Source organism: Oncorhynchus gorbuscha, linkage group LG17 (assembly GCF_021184085.1).
Source record: "Oncorhynchus gorbuscha isolate QuinsamMale2020 ecotype Even-year linkage group LG17, OgorEven_v1.0, whole genome shotgun sequence".
Taxonomy (NCBI): Eukaryota; Metazoa; Chordata; class Actinopteri; order Salmoniformes; family Salmonidae; genus Oncorhynchus; species Oncorhynchus gorbuscha.
In genome coordinates this window covers 3,500,388-3,524,013 of record NC_060189.1, presented here as the reverse complement: position 1 = coordinate 3,524,013, position 23,626 = coordinate 3,500,388, and the positions used below count along the sequence as shown (strand labels likewise).

At 45.5% G+C, this 23,626-nt stretch overlaps 2 protein-coding genes across 2 annotated transcripts in view; both read left to right on the top strand.

Moving 5' to 3' along the window:
* LOC124001333 (deubiquitinase DESI2-like) overlaps window positions 1–23,626 on the top strand; it is a 1,147,470-nt gene that overhangs the window by 922,231 nt on the left and 201,613 nt on the right. The gene's annotated exons all lie outside the window — the stretch shown is intronic.
* The window catches only part of sos2 (son of sevenless homolog 2 (Drosophila)), a 103,390-nt gene continuing 83,169 nt past the window's right edge, over window positions 3,406–23,626 (top strand). Inside the window, 1 exon segment of the mRNA XM_046308024.1 lies at window positions 3,406–4,456. Coding sequence (XP_046163980.1) covers window positions 4,373–4,456 — 84 coding nt within the window. The 5' untranslated portion in view covers window positions 3,406–4,372.

Here is a 23,626-nt window from a genome sequence, read left to right as displayed (position 1 = left end):
CTAGGTATCCCCCCTGTACAACTGACTAGGTATCCCCCTGTACAACTGACTAGGTATCCCCCTTTCCAACTGACTAGGTATCCCCCTTTCCAACTGACTAGGTATCCCCCTTTCCAACTGACTAGGTATCCCCCTTTACAACTGACTAGGTATCCCCCCTGTACAACTGACTAGGTATCCCCCTTTCCAACTGACTAGGTATCCCCCTTTCCCTGTACAACTGACTAGGTATCCCCCTTTCCCTTTCCAACTGACTAGGTATCCCCCTTTCCAACTGACTAGGTATCCCCCTTTCCAACTGACTAGGTATCCCCCTTTCCCTTTACAACTGACTAGGTATCCCCCCTGTACAACTGACTAGGTATCCCCCTTTCCCTTTCCAACTGACTAGGTATCCCCCTTTCCCTTTACAACTGACTAGGTATCCCCCCCCTACAACTGACTAGGTATCCCCCTTTCCCTTTCCAACTGACTAGGTATCCCCCTTTCCCTGTACAACTGACTAGGTATCCCCCTTTCCCTTTCCAACTGACTAGGTATCCCCCTTTCCAACTGACTAGGTATCCCCCCCGTTCCAACTGACTAGGTATCCCCCGTTCCAACTGACTAGGTATCCCCCCGTTCCAACTGACTAGGTATCCCCCCCAACTTTCCCTTTACAACTGACTAGGTATCCCCCCTGTACAACTGACTAGGTATCCCCCCTGTACAACTGACTAGGTATCCCCCCTGTACAACTGACTAGGTATCCCCCTTTCCAACTGACTAGGTATCCCCCCTGTACAACTGACTAGGTATCCCCCCTGTACAACTGACTAGGTATCCCCCCTTTCCAACTGACTAGGTATCCCCCTGTACAACTGACTAGGTATCCCCCGTTCCAACTGACTAGGTATCCCCCCTGTACAACTGACTAGGTATCCCCCCTGTACAACTGACTAGGTATCCCCCTTTCCAACTGACTAGGTATCCCCCCTTTCCAACTGACTAGGTATCCCCCTTTCCAACTGACTAGGTATCCCCCTTTACAACTGACTAGGTATCCCCCCCTGTACAACTGACTAGGTATCCCCCCTTTCCAACTGACTAGGTATCCCCCTTTCCCTGTACAACTGACTAGGTATCCCCCCTTTCCCTTTCCAACTGACTAGGTATCCCCCTTTCCAACTGACTAGGTATCCCCCCCTTTCCAACTGACTAGGTATCCCCCTTTCCCTTTACAACTGACTAGGTATCCCCCCTGTACAACTGACTAGGTATCCCCCTTTCCCTTTCCAACTGACTAGGTATCCCCCTTTCCCTTTACAACTGACTAGGTATCCCCCCCCTGTACAACTGACTAGGTATCCCCCTTTCCCTTTACAACTGACTAGGTATCCCCCTTTCCTGACTAGGTATCAACTGACTAGGTATCCCCCTTTCCCTTTACAACTGACTAGGTATCCCCCTTTCCCTTTCCAACTGACAACTGAGGTATCCCCCTTTCCAACTGACTAGGTATCCCCCCGTTCCAACTGACTAGGTATCCCCCGTTCCAACTGACTAGGTATCCCCCGTTCCAACTGACTAGGTATCCCCCTTTCCAACTGACTAGGTATCCCCCTTTCCAACTGACTAGGTATCCCCCTTTCCAACTGACTAGGTATCCCCCGTTCCAACTGACTAGGTATCCCCCCAACTGTTCCAACTGACTAGGTATCCCCCTGTACAACTGACTAGGTATCCCCCCGTTCCAACTGACTAGGTATCCCCCCCGTTCCAACTGACTAGGTATCCCCCGTTCCAACTGACTAGGTATCCCCCGTTCCAACTGACTAGGTATCCCCCCTTGTCCCTTTCTCAACTGTATTGCAGAAATGGAACCCACAGAACATCCACTCATCCAACAAACCTTGCCAACTGTTGGGAGTTTATTTGTTCAAATTTCACCTTTATTTAACCAGGTAGGCTAGTTGAGAACACCTTTATTTAACCAGGTAGGCTAGTTGAGAACACCTTTATTTAACCAGGTAGGCTAGTTGAGAACACCTTTATTTAACCAGGTAGGCTAGTTGAGAACACCTTTATTTAACCAGGTAGGCTAGTTGAGAACACCTTTATTTAACCAGGTAGGCTAGTTGAGAACACCTTTATTTAACCAGGTAGGCTAGTTGAGAACACCTTTATTTAACCAGGTAGGCTAGTTGAGAACACCTTTATTTAACCAGGTAGGCCAGTTGAGAACACCTTTATTTAACCAGGTAGGCTAGTTGAGAACACCTTTATTTAACCAGGTAGGCTAGTTGAGAACACCTTTATTTAACCAGGTAGGCTAGTTGAGAACACCTTTATTTAACCAGGTAGGCTAGTTGAGAACACCTTTATTTAACCAGGTAGGCTAGTTGAGAACACCTTTATTTAACCAGGTAGGCTAGTTGAGAACACCTTTATTTAACCAGGTAGGCTAGTTGAGAACACCTTTATTTAACCAGGTAGGCTAGTTGAGAACACCTTTATTTAACCAGGTAGGCTAGTTGAGAACACCTTTATTTAACCAGGTAGGCTAGTTGAGAACACCTTTATTTAACCAGGTAGGCCAGTTGAGAACACCTTTATTTAACCAGGTAGGCTAGTTGAGAACACCTTTATTTAACCAGGTAGGCTAGTTGTGAACACCTTTATTTAACCAGGTAGGCTAGTTGTGAACAAGTTCTCATTTACAACTGCGACCTGGCCAAGATAAAGCAAAGCAGTGGGACACAAACAAAAAACAACAACAGAGTTTCACATGGAATAAACAAACATGCAGTCAATAATGAGCCAGCATCCCTGTGGAATGCTTTCAGACTCCCTTGAAGTCCATGTCCCTGACGAACTGAGGATGTCCTGAGGGGGAAAGTGGGTGCAACTCAAAATTAGGAAGGTGTTCCTAATGGTTTTGTACACTAAGTGGACATTATTTCTCTCGTCATTCCCCTGAATGTGTGAGCACGGTCCTTTGATGTCCACGTGGGGGCAGGATCTTACAGTACAGTAACCGAACTGCACAATGGTGGAAGCTGACTCACAGTGAAATCATGTAAGCCTATTTTATTACAGCCACTACTGTTTAATTAAACATAGTCACATGTTAAATATGTTCCCATGAAGTATGATTTAAAATTAAAATAAAATGTTATTTTCGGTTTCTGAGTTACTTAATTTCAAAAGTTGGATCCAATTGAAATCATGCAAAAACAATCTCCTTTTAATGTCATAAGCAATAATGATAAACTAACAAGGTATACTTATTTTGTTAAACTATAAATAAAGTGAGGTACATTAAACTTGTGGTCCTTCCCCACCCCACACTCTTTCCCTGGACCAAAGTGGGTTTTCCCCCCTCCACGCACGTCGTGTTTACGCAAACTCACTGCGTGCCTACGCAGGACGCAAAGTGAACCGGCCGAGATTCGGGCACCCGACGTTAAGAGTTGAGGGGACGAAACATCTCCAACGATAACAACAACAACAACAACAACACATCAACAACACATCAACAAAGCGCTTCTTGTGCCACTGGACACTGGATAAACATGCCTCTCTGACTTCTTCTAAATGGGATTGTTATTGAAGTGCGCGATTTAACCCGATGCGGAAAAAAATATGATGGGGATGATTGTCGAAGTAAACACAGGAGAAAGTTTACTCCTTTTGGAATATGAATGAATAGTCACAGCTAACTCAGAGTGCACCAAGGCCATGATTAGACAGCCTTTGCATACAGATACAGTCTTCTCTCTAGCTAGCTAGGTGATAGCGCTAAGCGCTAAGTTACAATAGGCAGTAACATTATACGTTCAGTCGTGACATTTCATTGAAATGGCTAACTAGCTGGCTATATGTTTTTTTTTTTTTTTACATCTACCAGGCTAACTATCTAAAATAAGCAATAGAGTTTGCCAGTTAGCTAACTAGCTAATCATTGGTTTATCTAGTTAGATAGAAACGCTTGAAAGGAAAGCCCGAGTTGGCTAACTAATTAGCTAGCGCACTAGGCGAGCTAACATATCAACTAGCTAGTAAATGAGACCGCTAACGAGTTGCTAGCCTAGCATAGCTTAGCTTAGCACTTTGTCCAATTTGAATCTCAGGTTATCGCTAACTAGTTTATATATGTGCTTTGCACTTCAATCAGCTCGCTAACAGTAAGACATGTTTTTTTTCTTTTTCTTTCTAGTTAGCATTTTCAAACTTTGCTCGATTTAGTGTACGGTTTAGCTAGTGTTTTATATATATATATATCTCTTAGTTAGCTCAAGCTGCCTTTCCACCGTGCCTGGACTGACCGACCCGCACCAGGACACGCCGGGGCCGATGCTGACAGTCCGGATCACGGCAACAGTAAGGAGCCATGCAGCCGCAACAAATATACGACTTTTCAAGTGACGAGAACAGTCACAAATGGCGAGGCCTCTTCGTCCAAGCGTTGCGAAAGGTAAATGTATCAACCATATGAAAGCTTTTATATATATATATATATATTTTTGGGACGTGGTGAGTTGATGGAAGCAATAGTTACTGACATGTCTGTAGCAACTGTTTGTTATTTTATTATAATTGTATACACGTGTTGCCCACTGTACATTATACGGCGTTAACACAGGCCAACAACAAAACATATGCAACTTGGCTCTGAGTCAGAGCGTCAAATGTCTACATGTTGTATGTAAGCAGAATCTGAATGGTCCTTCCTTGTTTTCAAGAAGATAATGTTTTGGAACGCAACCCCACACCCACCCCTTCAATACAGATGCAGGGCCTACATGTAAAAGTGAAACAAGAGTGACGTTATCCAATAACCTTATTTGAGATCAGAGCCCGAACTGAAATGAGTGGGATGGCTCTTAATCATTAACTACCTTGTAATGTTGCATTTGCCTTGTGTAGAAAGGTTGCCAGAAACCGTCTATCCCTCAGCCTCTCGCAATATGGATTAGCCTGCTATTTACTAGGCAAAAGCAACATGAGTCCATGTTTAGTGTCCTGTTTCTCAAGTCACCGGTTTCAAAACTTGTGTTTTTTTTAAAAGGAAGTTTCGAGATGACAAGCCACTTCGCAGCACAGTCCTCCTAAACGTTTTGATTGACGCAACAGTTTCCATCATTGAATGTGAATAGGCCTATTGGTTCTAATAGGGCATCTTCTTGCAGCGGTGCTTCAGTCAAGATTGTTTTTTTTTGCAATCACATTTCTTACAGTAGCAGCCAGCCAGGTTCACTGTAGAGAGCAAGCAAAAGGAGCTGATGCACTTGGATGTTTAGCCTGGCTCAAATCCACCCCATCCTTGCCTATCCCAATTTAATGAGACAACAGCCAAACCCTCAGTATAGATGGGTTGGTGGTTTTGTAACAAAACTGACACGTGCACAACAGACAGGGTTGGCTTAGATCAGGGGTGTCAAACTCATTCAATGGAGGGCCTAGTGTCTGTGTTGTTTTTTTTCCCCCTTTCAATTAAGACCTAGACAACCTGGTGAGGGGAGTTACTTACTAATTAGTGACCTTAATTGATCAACCAAGCACAAAGGAGGAGAGAACCCTCGGACACTAGGCCCTCCGTGGAATGGAGTTTGACACGTGGCTAAGATTGACATGTAAAATATTTAGTCTCCAGTGTTTTATTGAAAACATAAATACATATATGCACAATGAGCACATGTGTTGTCTCAAATACATCGTTACAATTGTTGGTAAGCAAGCTAGCAATTTGTTTTGTTTGTTGCCATGTTAGCATAGACGTGGCATCGGTCAAAGCACCTCAACAAGACATGATGTCAAGAACAAGATAAAACGATTCCCCTGTTTCTCAGGGTAGCCTAGTGGTTAGAGTGTAGAGGAGGTAGGGTAGCCTAGTGGTTAGAGTGTAGAGGCGGCAGGGTAGCCTAGTGGTTAGAGTGTAGAGGAGGCAGGTAGCCTAGTGGTTAGAGTGTAGAGGAGGCAGGGTAGCCTAGTGGTTAGAGTGTAGAGGAGGTAGGGTAGCCTAGTGGTTAGAGCGTAGAGGAGGTAGGGTAGCCTAGTGGTTAGAGCGTAGCGGCAGGGTAGAGGCGTGGTTAGAGTGTAGAGGCGGCAGGGTAGCCTAGTGGTTAGAGTGTAGAGGAGGCAGGGTAGCCTAGTGGTTAGAGCGTTGGATGAGTACGGCAGCTTCTCGCTGTTGTTGGTAGCTGTCTGGCCAGAATCACAAGGCCTAAGAAACTTGGAGTTCGTTAATGGGGTAATGCTTGGTCTTACATTAGGGCTGGGCGATATGGTCAAAATATTATATCGATGTATCTAAAAAATAAAAAAAAACGTAAAAAAACAATTGGACGGTATGATTGTATATGCCAGTATTTTTAGTTTTTGATTAGCAAAAGTTGTACATTTGCTTTGAGTAGTGAGTGATCCTCGGATGGCAAAACATACATTCTAAGTGATTTCAATGGGTCTTTCTCAGGGTAGCCTAGTGGTTAGAGCGTAGAGGCGGGAGGGTAGCCTAGTGGTTAGAGCGTAGAGGCGGCAGGGTAGCCTAGTGGTTAGAGCGTTGGATGAGTAACTGGAAGGTTGCAAGTTCAAACCCCCAAGCTGACAAGGTAAAAATCTGTCGTTCTGCCCCTGAACAGGCAGTTAACCCACTGTTCCTAGGCCGTCATTGCAAATAAGACTTTGTTCTTAACTGACTTGCCTAGTTAAATAAAGGTAAAATAAAAAAATAAAATTCTGATTGGTTTATACGGTTCAACTTTTTTTCAGGACCTTGTCTTTCAAAGATAATTAGTAAAAATCCAAATAACTTCACAGATCTTCATTGTAAAGGGTTTAAACACTGTTTCCCATGCTTGTTCAATGAACCATAAACAATTAATGAACATGCACCTGTGGAACGGTCGTTAAGACACTAACAGCTTACAGATTGTAGGCAATTAAGGTCACAGTTATGAAAACTTAGGACACTAAAGAGGCCTTTCTACTGACTGTGAAAAACACCAAAAGAAAGATGCCCAGGGTCCCTGCTCATCTGCGTGAACATGCCTTAGGCATGCTGCAAGAAGGCATGAGGACTGCAGATGTGCCCAGGGTAATAAATTGCAATATCCGTACTGTGAGACGCCTAAGACAGCGCTACAGGGGACAGGACAGACAGCTGATCGTCCATGCAGTGGCAGACCACGTGTAACAACACCTGCACAGGATCGGTACATCCGAACATCACACCTGCGGGACAGGAACAGGATGGCAACAACAACTGCCCGAGTTACACCAGGAACGCACAATCCCTCCATCAGTGCTCAGACTGTCCGCAATAGGCTGAGAGAGGCTGGACTGAGGGCTTGTAGGCCTGTTGTAAGGCAGGTCCTCACCAGACATCACCGGCAACAACATCGCCTATGGGAACAAACACACCGTCGCTGGACCAGACAGGACTGAAAAGGACAGACAGGACTGTTCTTCACTGATGAGTCACGGTTTTGTCTCACCAGGGGTGATGGTCAGATTTGTGTTTATCGTCAAAGGAATGAGCGTTACACCGAGGCCTGTACTCTGGAGCGGGATCGATTTGGAGGTGGAGGGTCCGTCATGGTCTGGGGCGGTGTGTCACAGCATCATCAAACTGAGCTTGTCGTCATTACAGGCAATCTCAACGCTGTACGTTTACAGGGAAGACATCCTCCTCCCTCATGTGGTACCCTTCCTGCAGGCTCATCCTGACATGACCTTCCAGCATGACAATGCCACCAGCCATACTGCTCGTTCTGTGCGTGATTTCCTGCAAGATAGGAATGTCAGTGTTCTGCCATGGCCAGCGAAGAGCCCGGATCTCAATCCCAATGATCACGTCTGGGACCTGTTGGATCGGAGGGTGAGGGCTAGGGCCATTTCCCCCCCAGAAATGTTTGAGAACTTGCAGGTGCCTTGGTGGAAGAGTGGGGTAACATCGCACAGCAAGAACTGGATGGAAATGCACTGCAGTACTTAATGCAGCTGGTGGCCACACCAGATACTGACTGTTACTTTTGATTTTGACCTCCCCCCTTTGTTCAGGGACACATTATTCCATTTCTATTAGTCACATGTCTGTGGAACTTGTTAAATTTATGTCTCAGTTGTTGAATCTTGTTATGATCATACAATTATTTACACATGTTAAGTTTACTGACAAATAAACGCAGTTGACAGTGAGGACGTTTTTTATTTATTAATTTTTTTGTAATATTTTTTTTTGATGCTCACAAGGAAGCTGCAACGTAAGGACCTGCACTTCTTTCAACACATGTATTCAGACCCTGAACGTCACGGGCAAGGATACAGCACAGCTTGACGGACGTTAGGTGGAGCAAGTCCAGAGCATCTCATCTGAGTTCGACAGTCGTTTCACTAACGTTGCATCACTTGAGCCCGTTGCCACTTTTTATATGTGCTTTCCGTTTGGCACAGACATAAATGTGGAAGTCATTGCCTCCAAAATGAGACCATTTTTTTTTTTCAATTGACCACAACTATAGCAGGAAACTGAAATTGTCAACCTTCAAAATGACATTCGGATGAAATCAAAGGGTAGCCACTGAGATGAAGGAAGAGTTCTGGGAAACTGGAGGAAAAGGATCCCAACATAAGAAGATGTGCTCTCAATTTATCAACCCTTTTTTTCTGATCAACCTACTTCCTGTGAGTCTGCATTTCCTCACATGAAGACAATTAAATCCAAGTACAGATCTAGTATGACTGACGACCACGTTGTGAGAGACTTGCAACAAGCTGCTTACAGCCCTGACTATGACAAACGACTTGCCTCCACCCAAAATGCCAAAAGTCACACTACGGTTAAGAAATTAAATTTGTTGCACTTATTTGTGGAAAACATGTTATTGGTCCATGTTATATTTGGGTGTCAGATAGGTATCATAGCAGCAGGGTCCATCCTCATTGCTTTTCATATGGCTTTTCACGCAGTTTGATGGTTGGTTTAGAGACGGGTAGATCTCCATCTGGTTGGCAAATGGGGAAAAAGTAGATCTCATGTCAAGGGATGGGCAATATCTGGTCTACATTGTATCTGGCCATCCAGAATCACAACAAGGCCATCCAAAGGAATGCCAGTGTTCTGCCATGGCCAGCGAAGAGCCCGGATCTCAATCCCATTGAGCACATCTGGGACCTGTTGGATCGGAGGGTGAGGGCTAGGGCCATTCCCCCCCCCAGAAATGTTTGAGAACTTGCAGGTGCCTTGGTGGAAGAGTGGGGTAACATCTCACAGCAAGAACTGGATGGAAATGCACTGCAGTACTTAATGCAGCTGGTGGCCACACCAGATACTGACTGTTACTTTTGATTTTGACCTCCCCCCTTTGTTCAGGGACACATTATTCCATTTCTATTAGTCACATGTCTGTGGAACTTGTTAAATTTATGTCTGTTGTTGAATCTTGTTATGATCATACAATTATTTACACATGTTAAGTTTACTGACAAATAAACGCAGTTGACAGTGAGGACGTTTTTTATTTATTATTTTTTTTGTAATTTTTTTTTTTGATGCTCACAAGGAAGCTGCAACGTAAGGACCTGCACTTCTTTCAACACATGTATTCAGACCCTGAACGTCACGGGCAAGGATACAGCACAGCTTGACGGACGTTAGGTGGAGCAAGTCCAGAGCATCTCATCTGAGTTCGACAGTCGTTTCACTAACGTTGCATCACTTGAGCCCGTTGCCACTTTTTATATGTGCTTTCCGTTTGGCACAGACATAAATGTGGAAGTCATTGCCTCCAAAATGAGACCATTTTTTTTTTTTTCAATTGACCACAACTATAGCAGGAAACTGAAATTGTCAACCTTCAAAATGACATTCGGATGAAATCCAAGGGTAGCCACTGAGATGAAGGAAGAGTTCTGGGAAACTGGAGGAAAAGGATCCCAACATAAGAAGATGTGCTCTCAATTTATCAACCCTTTTTTTTCCTGATCAACCTACTTCCTGTGAGTCTGCATTTCCTCACATGAAGACAATTAAATCCAAGTACAGATCTAGTATGACTGACGACCACGTTGTGAGAGACTTGCAACAAGCTGCTTACAGCCCTGACTATGACAAACGACTTGCCTCCACCCAAAATGCCAAAAGTCACACTACGGTTAAGAAATTAAATTTGTTGCACTTATTTGTGGAAAACATGTTATTGGTCCATGTTATATTTGGGTGTCAGATAGGTATCATAGCAGCAGGGTCCATCCTCATTGCTTTTCATATGGCTTTTCACACAGTTTGATGGTTGGTTTAGAGACGGGTAGATCTCCATCTGGTTGGCAAATGGGGAAAAAGTAGATCTCATGTCAAGGGATGGGCAATATCTGGTCTACATTGTATCTGGCCATCCAGAATCACAACAAGGCCATCCAAAGGAATGCCAGTGTTCTGCCATGGCCAGCGAAGAGCCCGGATCTCAATCCCATTGAGCACATCTGGGACCTGTTGGATCGGAGGGTGAGGGCTAGGGCCATTCCCCCCCCCAGAAATGTTTGAGAACTTGCAGGTGCCTTGGTGGAAGAGTGGGGTAACATCTCACAGCAAGAACTGGATGGAGATACACTGCAGTACTTATTGCAGCTGGTGGCCACACCAGATACTGACTGTTACTTTTGATTTTGACCTCCCCCCTTTGTTCAGGGACTCATTGTTCCGTTTCTTTTAGTCACATGTCTGTGGAACTTGTTAAATTTATGTCTTAGTTGTTGAATCTTGTTATGATCATACAATTATTTACACATGTTAAGTTTGCTGACAAATAAACGCAGTTGACAGTGAGAGGAGGTTTTTTTTGTGTGTTTTTTTGCTGCTCACAAGAAAGCTGCAACGTAAGGACCTGCACTTCTTTCAACACATGATCCTGAACGTCACGGGCAAGGATACAGCACAGCTTGACGGACGTTACGTGGAGCAAGTCCAGAGTATCCTATCTGAGTTCGGGCGGTCGTTTCACTGACGTTGCGCTACAAGGCCATCCAGATTCACAACAAGGCCATCCAGATTCACAACAAGGCCATCCAGATTCACAACAAGGCCATCCAGATTCACAACAAGGCCATCCAGATTCACAACAAGGCCATCCAGATTCACAACAAGGCCATCCAGATTCACAACAAGGCCATCCAGATTCACAACAAAGCCATCCAGAATCACAACAAGGCCATCCAGAATCACAACAAGGCCATCCAGAATCACAACAAGGCCATCCAGATTCACAACAAGGCCATCCAGAATCACAACAAGGCCATCCAGAATCACAACAACACACAGATTTCTGCTCCATTGAAGCGATGACATAATTTTCATGTTGTCAGCTAACCCGTCTTATTTCTTTAATATCTTCATATGTTAGTGTGTACCCGATCCTACAAAACACCTGAGCTGCTCTGCAGCTGTCTCATAGTGTAGTTTCTCTAAATAGACAACTTGATTTTCAAAAACCCGTAATAGAAGCTTACGTGGCGGGAAACATTTTGAGCCGGAGGACATTTTCCTACCCTTCTCTCTTCCTCCCCTCTCTCTTCCTCCACCTCTCTTTTCTTCCCCTTCTCCCCCCTCTTTTCCTCCCCTTCTCCCCCCCTCTTTTCCTCCCCCTTTTCCTCCCCCTCTCTTCCTCCCCCTCTCTTCCTCCCCCTCTTTTCTTCCCCTTCTCTTTTCCTCCCTCTTTTCTTCCCCTTCTCTTTTCCTCCCCCTCTCTCTTCCTCCCCCTCTCTCTTCCTCCCCCTCTCTCTGGCGCTCATGTGAACCTGTTAAACCATACAGGCTTGTAGCCCAGCTGGGTTTCTGGGTAATTCCATGTAAAAGGACCATGAGCAACAACATGTGAAGTTCATAGGAGCATATTAAATTAGGTGTCAGATGAAAACTATATATACAGTGCCTTGCGAAAGTATTCGGCCCCCTTGAACTTTGCGACCTTTTGCCACATTTCAGGCTTCAAACATAAAGATATAAAACTGTATTTTTTTTGTGCTGTAATCGAAGCAAAAGGTGGCGCTACAAAGTATTAACTTAAAGAGGCTGAATAATTTTGCATGCCCAATTTTTCAGTTTTTGATTTGTTAAAAAAGTTTGAAATATCCAATAAATGTCGTTCCACTTCATGATTGTGTCCCACTTGTTGTTGATTCTTCACAAAAAAATACAGTTTTATATCTTTATGTTTGAAGCCTGAAATGTGGCAAAAGGTCGCAAAGTTCAAGGGGGACGAATACTTTCGCAAGGCACTGTATATACTAACTATCTGTATTTTTGGGACATGAATACAGGAAGTATTCAGACTCTTCACTTTATCCACATTTTGTAACGATACAGCTTTATTCTAAAATGTATTAAAATGTTTTTTCCCCCCTCATCAATCTACACACAATACCCCATAATGGCAAAGTAAAACAAATTTAAATTTTGGCAAATTTAAATAAATAAAAAAATCCCATTTTACATAAGTATTCAGACCCTTTACTCAGTACCTTTGGCAGCAATTACAGTCTTCTTGGGTATGACGCTACAAGCTTGGTACACCTGTATTTGTGGATTTTCTCCCATTTTTCTCTGCAGATCTTCTCAAGCTCTGTCAGGTTGGTTGGGGAGCATTGCTGCACTGTAATTTCAGGTCTCCAGAGATGTTCGATCGGGTTCAAGTCCGGGTTCTGGCTGGGCCACTCAAGAACATTCAGAGACGTGTCCCGAAGCCACTCCTGTGTTGTCTCGGCTGTGTGCTTAGGGTCGTTGTCCTGTTGGAAGGTGAACCAGAGGGTGTGTGTGTGGGGGGGGGGAGGGGGGTGACCAGAAGAGTGGGGGGGGGGGGGGTAGCCTCTGTGTTAGAGAATGGGACGGCCTCTGTGTTAGAGAATGGGACGGCCTCCTCTGTGTTAGAGAATGGGACGGCCTCCTCTGTGTTAGAGAATGGGACGGCCTCCTCCTCTGTGTTAGAGAATGGGACGGCCTCCTCTGTGTTAGAGAATGGGACGGCCTCCTCTGTGTTAGAGAATGGGACGGCCTCCTCTGTGTTAGAGAATAGGTTCTAATCCGATTACAAATGATGCAGGTAATCGGCATGTTATACCCCTCGCAGGCCTCAAATCCTTTCTTTCTGATAGCTGTTGTTGTGTCTCACAATTCTTTGAATATAACTGATGTGTCAACAACATGGTCACAGCGTGATCCATCCTTCTAGTCCATCTCGTGTTGTCATTCAGTCAGATTCAGATCCTGCAGTGAGGTCCAACAGTATTGGGACAGTAGTGACGATAGTATTGGGACAGTAGTGACGATAATATTGGGACAGTAGTGACGATAGTATTGGGACAGTTGTGATGATAGTATTGGGACAGTAGTGACGATAGTATTGGGACAGTTGTGACGATAGTATTGGGACAGTAGTGACGATAGTATTGGGACAGTAGTGACGATAGTATTGGGACAGTAGTGACGATAGTATTGGGACAGTAGTGACGATAGTATTGGGACAGTAGTGACGATAGTATTGGGACAGTAGTGACGATAGTATTGGGACAGTAGTGACGATAGTATTGGGACAGCAGTGACCCATTTTGTTGTTGCCACATCAATGGTTGTTATTTTTGCATTTACAAAAATTGTGAGATACAACCACAGCTAGGTTAAAGTGCAGGACTGTCAGCTTTCAGTCCTCCGGCACTTTGGGTTTGAAAATGATACAATGACTATGAGGTTAAAGTGCAGGACTGTCAGCTTTCAGTCCTCTGGCACTTTGGGTTTGAAAATGATACAATGACTATGAGGTTAAAGTGCAGGTATTTCCATCTGTATTGGGTGAACTGTTTTTAGAAATTACAGCACTTTTTTTTATACATTATCCCCTACATTTTAGGGGACAAATTCACTTATGTCTATTAAAGTAGTGAAGTTTAGTATTTGGTCCCATGTTCCTAGCACACAATGATTACTTCAAGCTTGTGAAGTGGGAACCACTTTCAGATGTTTTAAAATGTATTTAATTTTTTTTTTAACCTTTTATTTAACTAGGTAAGTCAGTTAAGAACAAATTCTTATTTTCAATGAGGGCCTAGGAACGGTGGGTTAACTGCCTGTTCAGAACGACAGATTTGTACCTTGTCAGCTCGGGGGATTGAACTGCAACCTTCAGTTACTAGTCCAATGCTCTAACCACTAGGCTACCCTGCCGCCTCTACACTCTAACCACTAGGCTACCCTGCCGCCTCTACACTCTAACCACAAGGCTACCCTGCCACCTCTACACTCTAACCACTAGGCTACCCTGCCGCCCCTACACTCTAACCACTAGGCTACCCTGCCTCCTCTACACTCTAACCACTAGGCTACCCTGCCTCCTCTTCACTCTAACCACTAGGCTACCCTGCCCCCTCTACACTCTAACCACTAGGCTACCCTGCCGCCTCTACACTCTAACCACAAGGCTACCCTGCCGCCTCTACACTCTAACCACTAGGCTACCCTGCCGCCTCTACACTCTAACCACTAGGCTACCCTGCCGCCTCTACACTCTAACCACTAGGCTACCCTGCCGCCTCTACACTCTAACCACTAGGCTACCCTGCCGCCTCTACACTCTAACCACTAGGCTACCCTGCCGCCTCTAACCACTCTAACCACTAGGCTACCCTGCCGCCTCTACACTCTAACCACTAGGCTACCCTGCCGCCTCTACACTCTAACCACTAGGCTACCCTGCCGCCTCTACACTCTAACCACTAGGCTACCCTGCCGCCTCTACACTCTAACCACTAGCTACCCTCTACACTCTAACCACTAGGCTACCCTGCCGCCTCTACACTCTAACCACTAGGCTACCCTGCCGCCTCTACACTCTAACCACTAGGCTACCCTGCCGCACTCTAACCACTAGGCTACCCTCTCTACACTCTAACCACTAGGCTACCCTGCCGCCTCTACACTCTAACCACTAGGCTACCCTGCCGCCTCTACACTCTAACCACTAGGCTACCCTGCCGCCTCTACACTCTAACCACTAGGCTACCCTGCCGCCTCTACCTCTAACCACTAGGCTACCCTGCCGCCTCTACACTCTAACCACTAGCCCCTGCCGCCTCTACACTCTAACCACTAGGCTACCCTGGCCTCTACACTCTAACCACTAGGCTACCCTGCCGCCCCTACACTCTAACCACTAGGCTACCCTGCCTCCTCTACACTCTAACCACTAGGCTACCCTGCCTCCTCTACACTCTAACCACTAGGCTACCCTGCCCCTCTACACTCTAACCACTAGGCTACCCTGCCTCCTCTACACTCTAACCACTAGGCTGCCCCTCTACACTCTAACCACTAGGCTACCCTGCCCCCTCTACACTCTAACCACTAGGCTACCCTACCGCCTCTACACTCTAACCACTAGGCTACCCTGCCGCCTCTACACTCTAACCACTAGGCTACCCTACCTCCTCTACACTCTAACCACTAGGCTACCCTGCCGCCTCTACACTCTAACCACTAGGCTACCCTACCGCCACATCAAAATGAATGGTAAATGACCTATTGTGCCATTTTGGAATCACTTTTATTGTAAATTTAAAAAAATGTTTCTAAACACTTCTACATTGATGTGGATGCTACCATGGTTACGGATAATCCTGACGAAGTTATAGTCAGAAATATCATACCATTCAAAAAATGCTAACCTCGCTGGTTATTGTAGTGGTGAGATGTTAGCATGTCTTGGGGGTATGCTAACCCCTCCCTGTTATTGTAATGGTGAGATGTTAGCATGTATTGGGGGTATGCTAACCTCCCTGTTATTGTAGTGGTGAGATGTTAGCATGTCTTGGGGGTATGCTAACCCCTCCCTGTTATTGTAATGGTGAGATGTTAGCATGTATTGGGGGTATGCTAACCTCCCCTGTTATTGTAATGGTGAGATGTTAGCATGTCTTGGGGGTATGCTAACCCCTCCCTGTTATTGTAATGGTGAGATGTTAGCATGTATTGGGGGTATGCTAACCTCGCTGGTTATTGTAGTGGTGAGATGTTAGCATGTCTTGGGGGTATGCTAACCCCTCCCTGTTATTGTAATGGTGAGATGTTAGCATGTATTGGGGGTATGCTAACCTCCCCCTGTTATTGTAATGGTGAGATGTTAGCATGTATTGGGGGTATGCTAACCTCTCCCTGTTATTGTAATGGTGAGATGTTAGCATGTATTGGGGGTATGCTAACCCCTCCCTGTTATTGTAATGGTGAGATGCTAGCATGTCTTGGGGGATATGCTAACCCCTCCCTGTTATTGTAATGGTGAGATGCTAGCATGTCTTGGGGTATGCTAACCCCTCCCTGTTATTGTAATGGTGAGATGTTAGCATGTATTGGGGGTATGCTAACCCCTCCCTGTTATTGTAATGGTGAGATGTTAGCATGTCTTGGGGGTATGAAATGTGTGAATCTGTAACTTTCTCAATTATCATTAATCACTTCTTGTAATGCAAAAGCAACAACCATTGATGTGAGATGGTTGTGTGTGGATTGTTCTCTTAAAGACGTGGTTTATTTTTGTAAACCTAGGCTTATATGTGTTTCACCCAAGCTTAGCCTGCTTTGTCTGTTTGCCGATGTTACAGTATGTGTGACTTCACATATACTGTCACTCAGCCAGCCAGCCAGTCAGTTTGTCACTCAGCCAGCCAGCCAGTCAGTTTGTCACTCAGCCAGCCAGCCAGTCAGTTTGTCACTCAGCCAGTCAGTTTGTCACTCAGCCAGACAGTCAGTTTGTCACTCAGCCAGCCAGCCAGCCAGCCAGTCAGTATGTCACTCAGCCAGTCAGTCGGTCAGTTTGTCACTCAGCCAGTCAGTCAGTCAGTCAGTTTGTCACTCAGCCAGTCAGTCAGTCAGTTTGTCACTCAGCCAGTCAGTCAGTCAGTTTGTCACTCAGCCAGTCAGTCAGTCAGTTTGTCACTCAGCCAGTCAGTCAGTCAGTTTGTCACTCAGCCAGCCAGCCAGTCAGTTTGTCACTCAGCCAGCCAGCCAGTCAGTTTGTCACTCAGCCAGCCAGCCAGTCAGTTTGTCACTCAGCCAGCCAGCCAGCCAGTCAGTTTCTTTGTCACCCAGCCAGCCAGCCAGTCAGTTTGTCATTCAGCCAGCCAACCAGTCAGTTTGTCACTCAGCCAGTCAGTCAGTTTGTCACTCAGCCAGTCACTCAGCCACAGATCTATAGGATTCACATTGTCATAACTGGTCCTGTAGATTACACCACCTGATGAATGTGCCCAATCACTCTAAACAGACAGTAAATGTGAAGCAGCCATGCTGTTTGTCTCTCTCTGTGTCAGTCTTTCTCTCTCTCTCTCTCTCTCTCTCTCTCTCTCTCTGTTTCTCAGTTTGTCTCTCTCTGTGTCAGTCTCTCTCTCTCTCTCTCTCTCTCTCTCTCTCTCTCTCTCTCTCTCTCTCTCTCTCTCTCCTGTCTCTCTCTGTGTCAGTCTCACTCTCTGCCTGTCTCTCTCTCTGTGTTTCTCTCTCTGTCAGTCTCTCTCTCTCTCTCTCTGCCTGTCTCTCTCTCTCTGTTTCTCTCTGTTTGTCTCTCGGTGTCAGTCTCTCTCTCTCTCTCTGTTTCTCTCCGTTTGTCTCTCTCTGTGTCAGTCTCTCTCTCTTTTTCTCTCTCTCTCTCTCTCTCTCTGTTTCTCTCTGTTTGTCTCTCTGTTTGTCTCTCTGTGTCAGTCTCTCTCTCTCTCTCTCTCTCTCTCTCTCTGTCTCTCTCTCTCTGTTTCTCTCTGTTTGTCTCTCTGTGTCAGTCTCTCTCTCTCTCTGCCTGTCTCTCTCTGTGTCAGTCTCGCTCTCTCTCTGCCTGTCTCTCTCTGTGTCAGTCTCTCTCCTCTCTCTCTGTTTCTCTCTGTGTTTGTCTCTCTCTGTGTCAGTCTCTCTCTCTCTCTCTCTCTCTCTCTCTCTCTCTCTCTCTCTCTCACTCTCTGTCTCTCTCTGTGTTTGTCTCTCTCTGGGTCAGTCTCTCTCTCTCTGCCTGTCTCTCTCTGTGTCAGTCTCTCTCTCTCTCTCTCTCTCTGTGTTTGTCTCTCTGTTTCTCTCTGTGTTTGTCTCTCTCTGTGTCAGTCTCTCTCTCTCTCTCTCTCTCTCTCTGCCTGTCTCTCTCTGTGTCAGTCTCTCTTTCTCTCTCTCTCACGAGCAGTGTTGTCAAGAAGCAGTGCGGCTTGGCAGGGTCGTGTTTCGGAGGACGCATGGCCCTCCACCTTCGCCTCTCCCGGGTCCGTAGAGGAGTTGCAGCGATGGGACAAGATTTTACCAATTGGGGGAGGATAAGGGGTCAAAAAATAGATACATTTGGAATACGGGAGGAAGGGACTACCTGAATGTAATGCTAATTTCGTTAACAAGGTATTCGTCACGTTTTGTAAACAGCTGTAGACTAACTGTGAAATGCTTACCACTGGGTCTGTTTTCTATCAATGCATTGCTGAAAATACTTTAAAAAATATATATAAATAGAAGTGACCCGGCTAAGTGAAACTGAGGGCAGCTGGTGGTGGGTTTCGTTTTGGTGTTATTCGTTTCACTGTCTGTCTCAACACGTTCCTCAACATGCTTGTCCTGAGGGGAAGACAGCCTGTCAGAGAGAGAGAGAGAGAGGTTTATGGTTTTGACTATCTGCGACTCACTCCTGAGGGGCTTTCTTGCCTGGGCAGGAAGAGGAAGTAGTTTTAGGGGGACCTGTCCTCTCTGCTAGCCTGGTCCCAGATCTGTTGTCTCCTTCTATAGCCTGGTCCCAGATCTGTTGTCTCCTTCTATAGCCTGGTCCCAGATCTATTGTCTCCTTCTATAGCCTGGTCCCAGATATGTTGTCTCCTTCTATAGCCTGGTCCCAGATCTGTTGTCTCCTTCTATAGCCTGGTCCCAGATCTGTTGTCTCCTTCTATAGCCTGGTCCCAGATCTGTTGTCTCCTTCTATAGCCTGGTCCCAGATCTGTTGTCTCCTTCTATAGCCTGGTCCCAGATCTGTTGTCTCCTTCTATAGCCTGGTCCCAGATCTGTTTGTGCTCTTGCCTATTCCAGTGATGTCATTTGTCAAGGCAAATATAACAATGAGTGACAAGGAGTTGGCATGAAAGCAGCAAATCAAATGTTTATTTGTCACATGCTTTGTAAACAACAGGTGTAGACGAACAGTGAAATGCTTACTGACGGGCCCTTTCCAACAATGCAGAGAGAAACATTACAGAAAAATAATAACACAAGGAATAAATACATAATGGATACCAGGTAATAACATGGTTATATACAGGAAGTACCAGGTAATAACATGGCTATATACAGGAAGTACCAGGTAATAACATGGTTATATACAGGAAGTACCATGTAATAACATGGCTATATACAGGAAGTACCAGGTAATAACATGGTTATATACAGGGAGTACCAGGTAATAACATGGCTATATACCCAGAGTACCAGGTACTAACATGGTTATATACAGGAAGTACCAGGTAATAACATGGTTATATACAGGAAGTACCAGGTAATAACATGGCTATATACCCGGGGTACCAGGTAATAACATGGCTATATACCCAGAGTACCAGGTACTAACATGGTTATATACAGGAAGTACCAAGTAATAACATGGTTATATACAGGAAGTACCAAGTAATAACATGGTTATATATCCAGGGTACCAGGTATTAATATGGTTATATACAGGGAGTACTAGGTAATAACATGGCTATATACAGGGAGTACCAGGTAATAACATGGCTATATACAGGGAGTACCAGGTAATAACATGGCTATATACAGGGAGTACCAGGTAATAACATGGCTACATACAGGGAGTACCAGGTAATAACATGGTTACATACAGGGAGTACCAGGTATTAACATGGCTATATACAGGGACTACCAGGTAATAACATGGTTATTTACAGGACGTACCAGGTAATAACATGGTTATATACAGGGAGTACCAGGTAATAACATGGCTATATACAGGGAGTACCAGGTAATAACATGGTTATATACAGGGAGTACCAGGTAATAACATGGCTATATACAGGGACTACCAGGTAATAACATGGTTATTTACAGGACGTACCAGGTAATAACATGGTTATTTACAGGACGTACCAGGTAATAACATGGCTATATATAGGGAGTACCACGTATTAACATGGCTATATACAGGAAGTACCAGGTAATAACATGGCTATATACATGAAGTACCAGGTAATAACATGGCTATATACCCGGTGTACCAGGTACTAACATGGCTATATACAGGAAGTACCAGGTAATAACATGGCTATATACAGGGAGTACCAGGTAATAACATGGTTATATAGAGGGATACCAGGTAATAACATGGCTATATACAGGAAGTACCAGGTACTAACATGGCTATATACAGGAAGTACCAGGTAATAACATGGCTATATACAGGAAGTACCAGGTAATAACATGGCTATATACAGGTAGTACTAGGTAATAACATGGTTATATAGAGGGATACCAGGTAATAACATGGCTATATACAGGTAGTACCAGGTAATAACATGGTTATATACAGGGAGTACCAGGTAATAACATGGCTATATACAGGGAGTACCAGGTAATAACATGGCTATATACAGGGAGTACCAGGTAATAACATGGCTATATACAGGGAGTACCAGGTAATAACATGGCTATATACAGGGAGTACCAGGTAATAACATGGCTATATACAGGGAGTACCAGGTAATAACATGGTTATATACAGGAAGTACCAGGTAATAACATGGCTATATACAGGAAGTACCAGGTAATAACAAGGTTATATACAGGAAGTACCAGGCAAGGAGCTTGTTCAGGAGGAAGAGGTACGGCTCAGCGAGTGTGTGTGACGTCCGTTTACGGGAGCACCGCCGAGTAACCCAGTCAGACAGCGCCGCTCTACGTAAGCACCGCCGAGTAACTCAGTCAGACAGCGCCGCTCTACGTAAGCACCGCCGAGTAACTCAGTCAGACAGCGCCGCTCTACGTGAGCACCGCCGAGTAACTCAGTCAGACAGCGCCGCTCTACGTGAGCACCGCCGAGTAACTCAGTCAGACAGCGCCGCTCTCGGCTTAGATCCCTGCCTCCTTTCCCACACAAGGCAGTCAGTGGAATGAAACCGTAGCCCGGCGTCCCTCTATCTCAATCTATCTATCTATCTATCTATCTATCTCTATCTATCTCAATCTATCTATCTATCTATCTATCTATCTATCTATCTATCTATCTATCTATCTATCTATCTATCTATCTATCTATCTATCTATCTATCTATATCTATATCTCCTCTCTCTCTCTTTCTCTTTTCTTTCTCTTTCTTTCCCTCTTTCTCTTTCCCCCTCTCTCTCTTTCTTTCTTTGATTCTCTCTTTCTTTCTCTCTCTTTCTTTCCCTCTCTCTCTTTCTCTCTCTTTCCCTCCCTCTCTCTTTCCCTCCCTCTCTCTCTCTTTCTTTCTCTCTCTCTTTTTCCCTATCTCTTTCTCTCTTTCCCTGTTTCTCTCTCTTTCTCTCTTTCTTTCTTTCTCTTTCCCTTTTCTCTCTTTCTTTCTTTCTTTCTTTCTCTCTTTCTTTCCCTCTCTCTCTTTCTTTCCCTCTCTCTCTTTCTTTCCCTCTCTTTTCTTTCCCTCTTTCTTTCCCTCTCTCTTTCTTTCCCCCTCTCTCTCTCTCTCTCTCTCTTTCTTTCCCCCTCTCTCTCTTTCTCTCTCTTTCTTTCCCTCCCTCTCTCTCTATATATATATATGCTAGTGAAACAGCAGACCAGGGGAATGCAGTTTATTATTAACAGTAGTGTGGTAGTGCTCTTACAGACGGAGGATAGACACTACGTAGAGGGGGGGTGTATAGAGGTCCATCTGGGATGCAGTCAGACGGTCAGCACCATGCATGGACACCACCTCAGACAAAATTCACACACACACACACATACACACAGGCGCACACACACACACATACACACAGGCGCGCACACACACACACACACACACACACACACACACACACACACACACACACACACACACACACACACACACACACACACACACACACACACACACACAGACCCAAAATGTGTTTTGGTGACATTTACACATGTCCCCCACATTTACACACGTCCCCCACATTTACACACGTCCCCCACATTTACACACGTCCCCCCACATTTACACACGTCCCCCCACATTTACACACGTCCCCCCACATTTACACACGTCCCCCCACATTTACACACGTCCCCCCACATTTACACATGTCCCTCCCCCACATTTACACATGTCCCTCCCCCACATTTACACACATGTCCCCACATTTACACACATGTCCCCCACATTTACACACATGTCCCCCACATTTACACACATGTCCCCCACATTTACACACATGTCCCCCCACATTTACACATGTCCCCCCACATTTACACATGTCCCCCCCCACATTTACACATGCCCCCCCCCCACATTTACACACGTCCCCCCCACATTTACACATGTCCCCCACATTTACACATGTCCCCCCACATTTACACATGCCCCCATATGACCGCACCCCCCACATTTACACACGTCCCCCCACATTTACACACGTCCCCCACATTTACACACGTCCCCCACATTTACACACGTCCCCCCACATTTACACACGTCCCCCCCACATTTACACACGTCCCCACATTTACACACGTCCCCCCACATTTACACACGTCCCCCACATTTACACACGTCCCCCCACATTTACACACGTCCCCCCACATTTACACACGTCCCCCACATTTACACACGTCCCCCCACATTTACACACGTCCCCCCACATTTACACACGTCCCCCACATTTACACGTCCCCCACATTTACACGTCCCCCACATTTACACATGTCCCCCACATTTACACATGTCCCCCACATTTACACTTGTCCCCCACATTTACACTTGTCCCCCACATTTACACTTGTCCCCCACATTTACACTCCCCCACATTTACCCCCCCCACATTTACACACGTCCCCCACATTTACACACGTCCCCCCACATTTACACACGTCCCCCCACATTTACACACGTCCCCCCACATTTACACACGTCCCCCACATTTACACACGTCCCCCACATTTACACATGTCCCCCCACATTTACACACGTCCCCCCACATTTACACACGTCCCCCACATTTACACACGTCCCCCACATTTACACACGTCCCCCCACATTTACACACGTCCCCCCACATTTACACACGTCCCCCACATTTACACACGTCCCCCCCACATTTACACACGTCCCCCACATTTACACACGTCCCCCCACATTTACACACGTCCCCCACATTTACACACGTCCCCCCACATTTACACACGTCCCCCCACATTTACACACGTCCCCCCACATTTACACACGTCCCCCCACATTTACACACGTCCCCCCACATTTACACACGTCCCCCACATTTACACACGTCCCCCACATTTACACACGTCCCCCACATTTACACATGCCCCCATATGACTGCACTTCACGTAATAATTTAGCACGTTCATATTTTTTTTAAATGTAGTTAGTACAAATTTGATTGCAGTATCACTCGTATTTTCCTATGTCACAACGA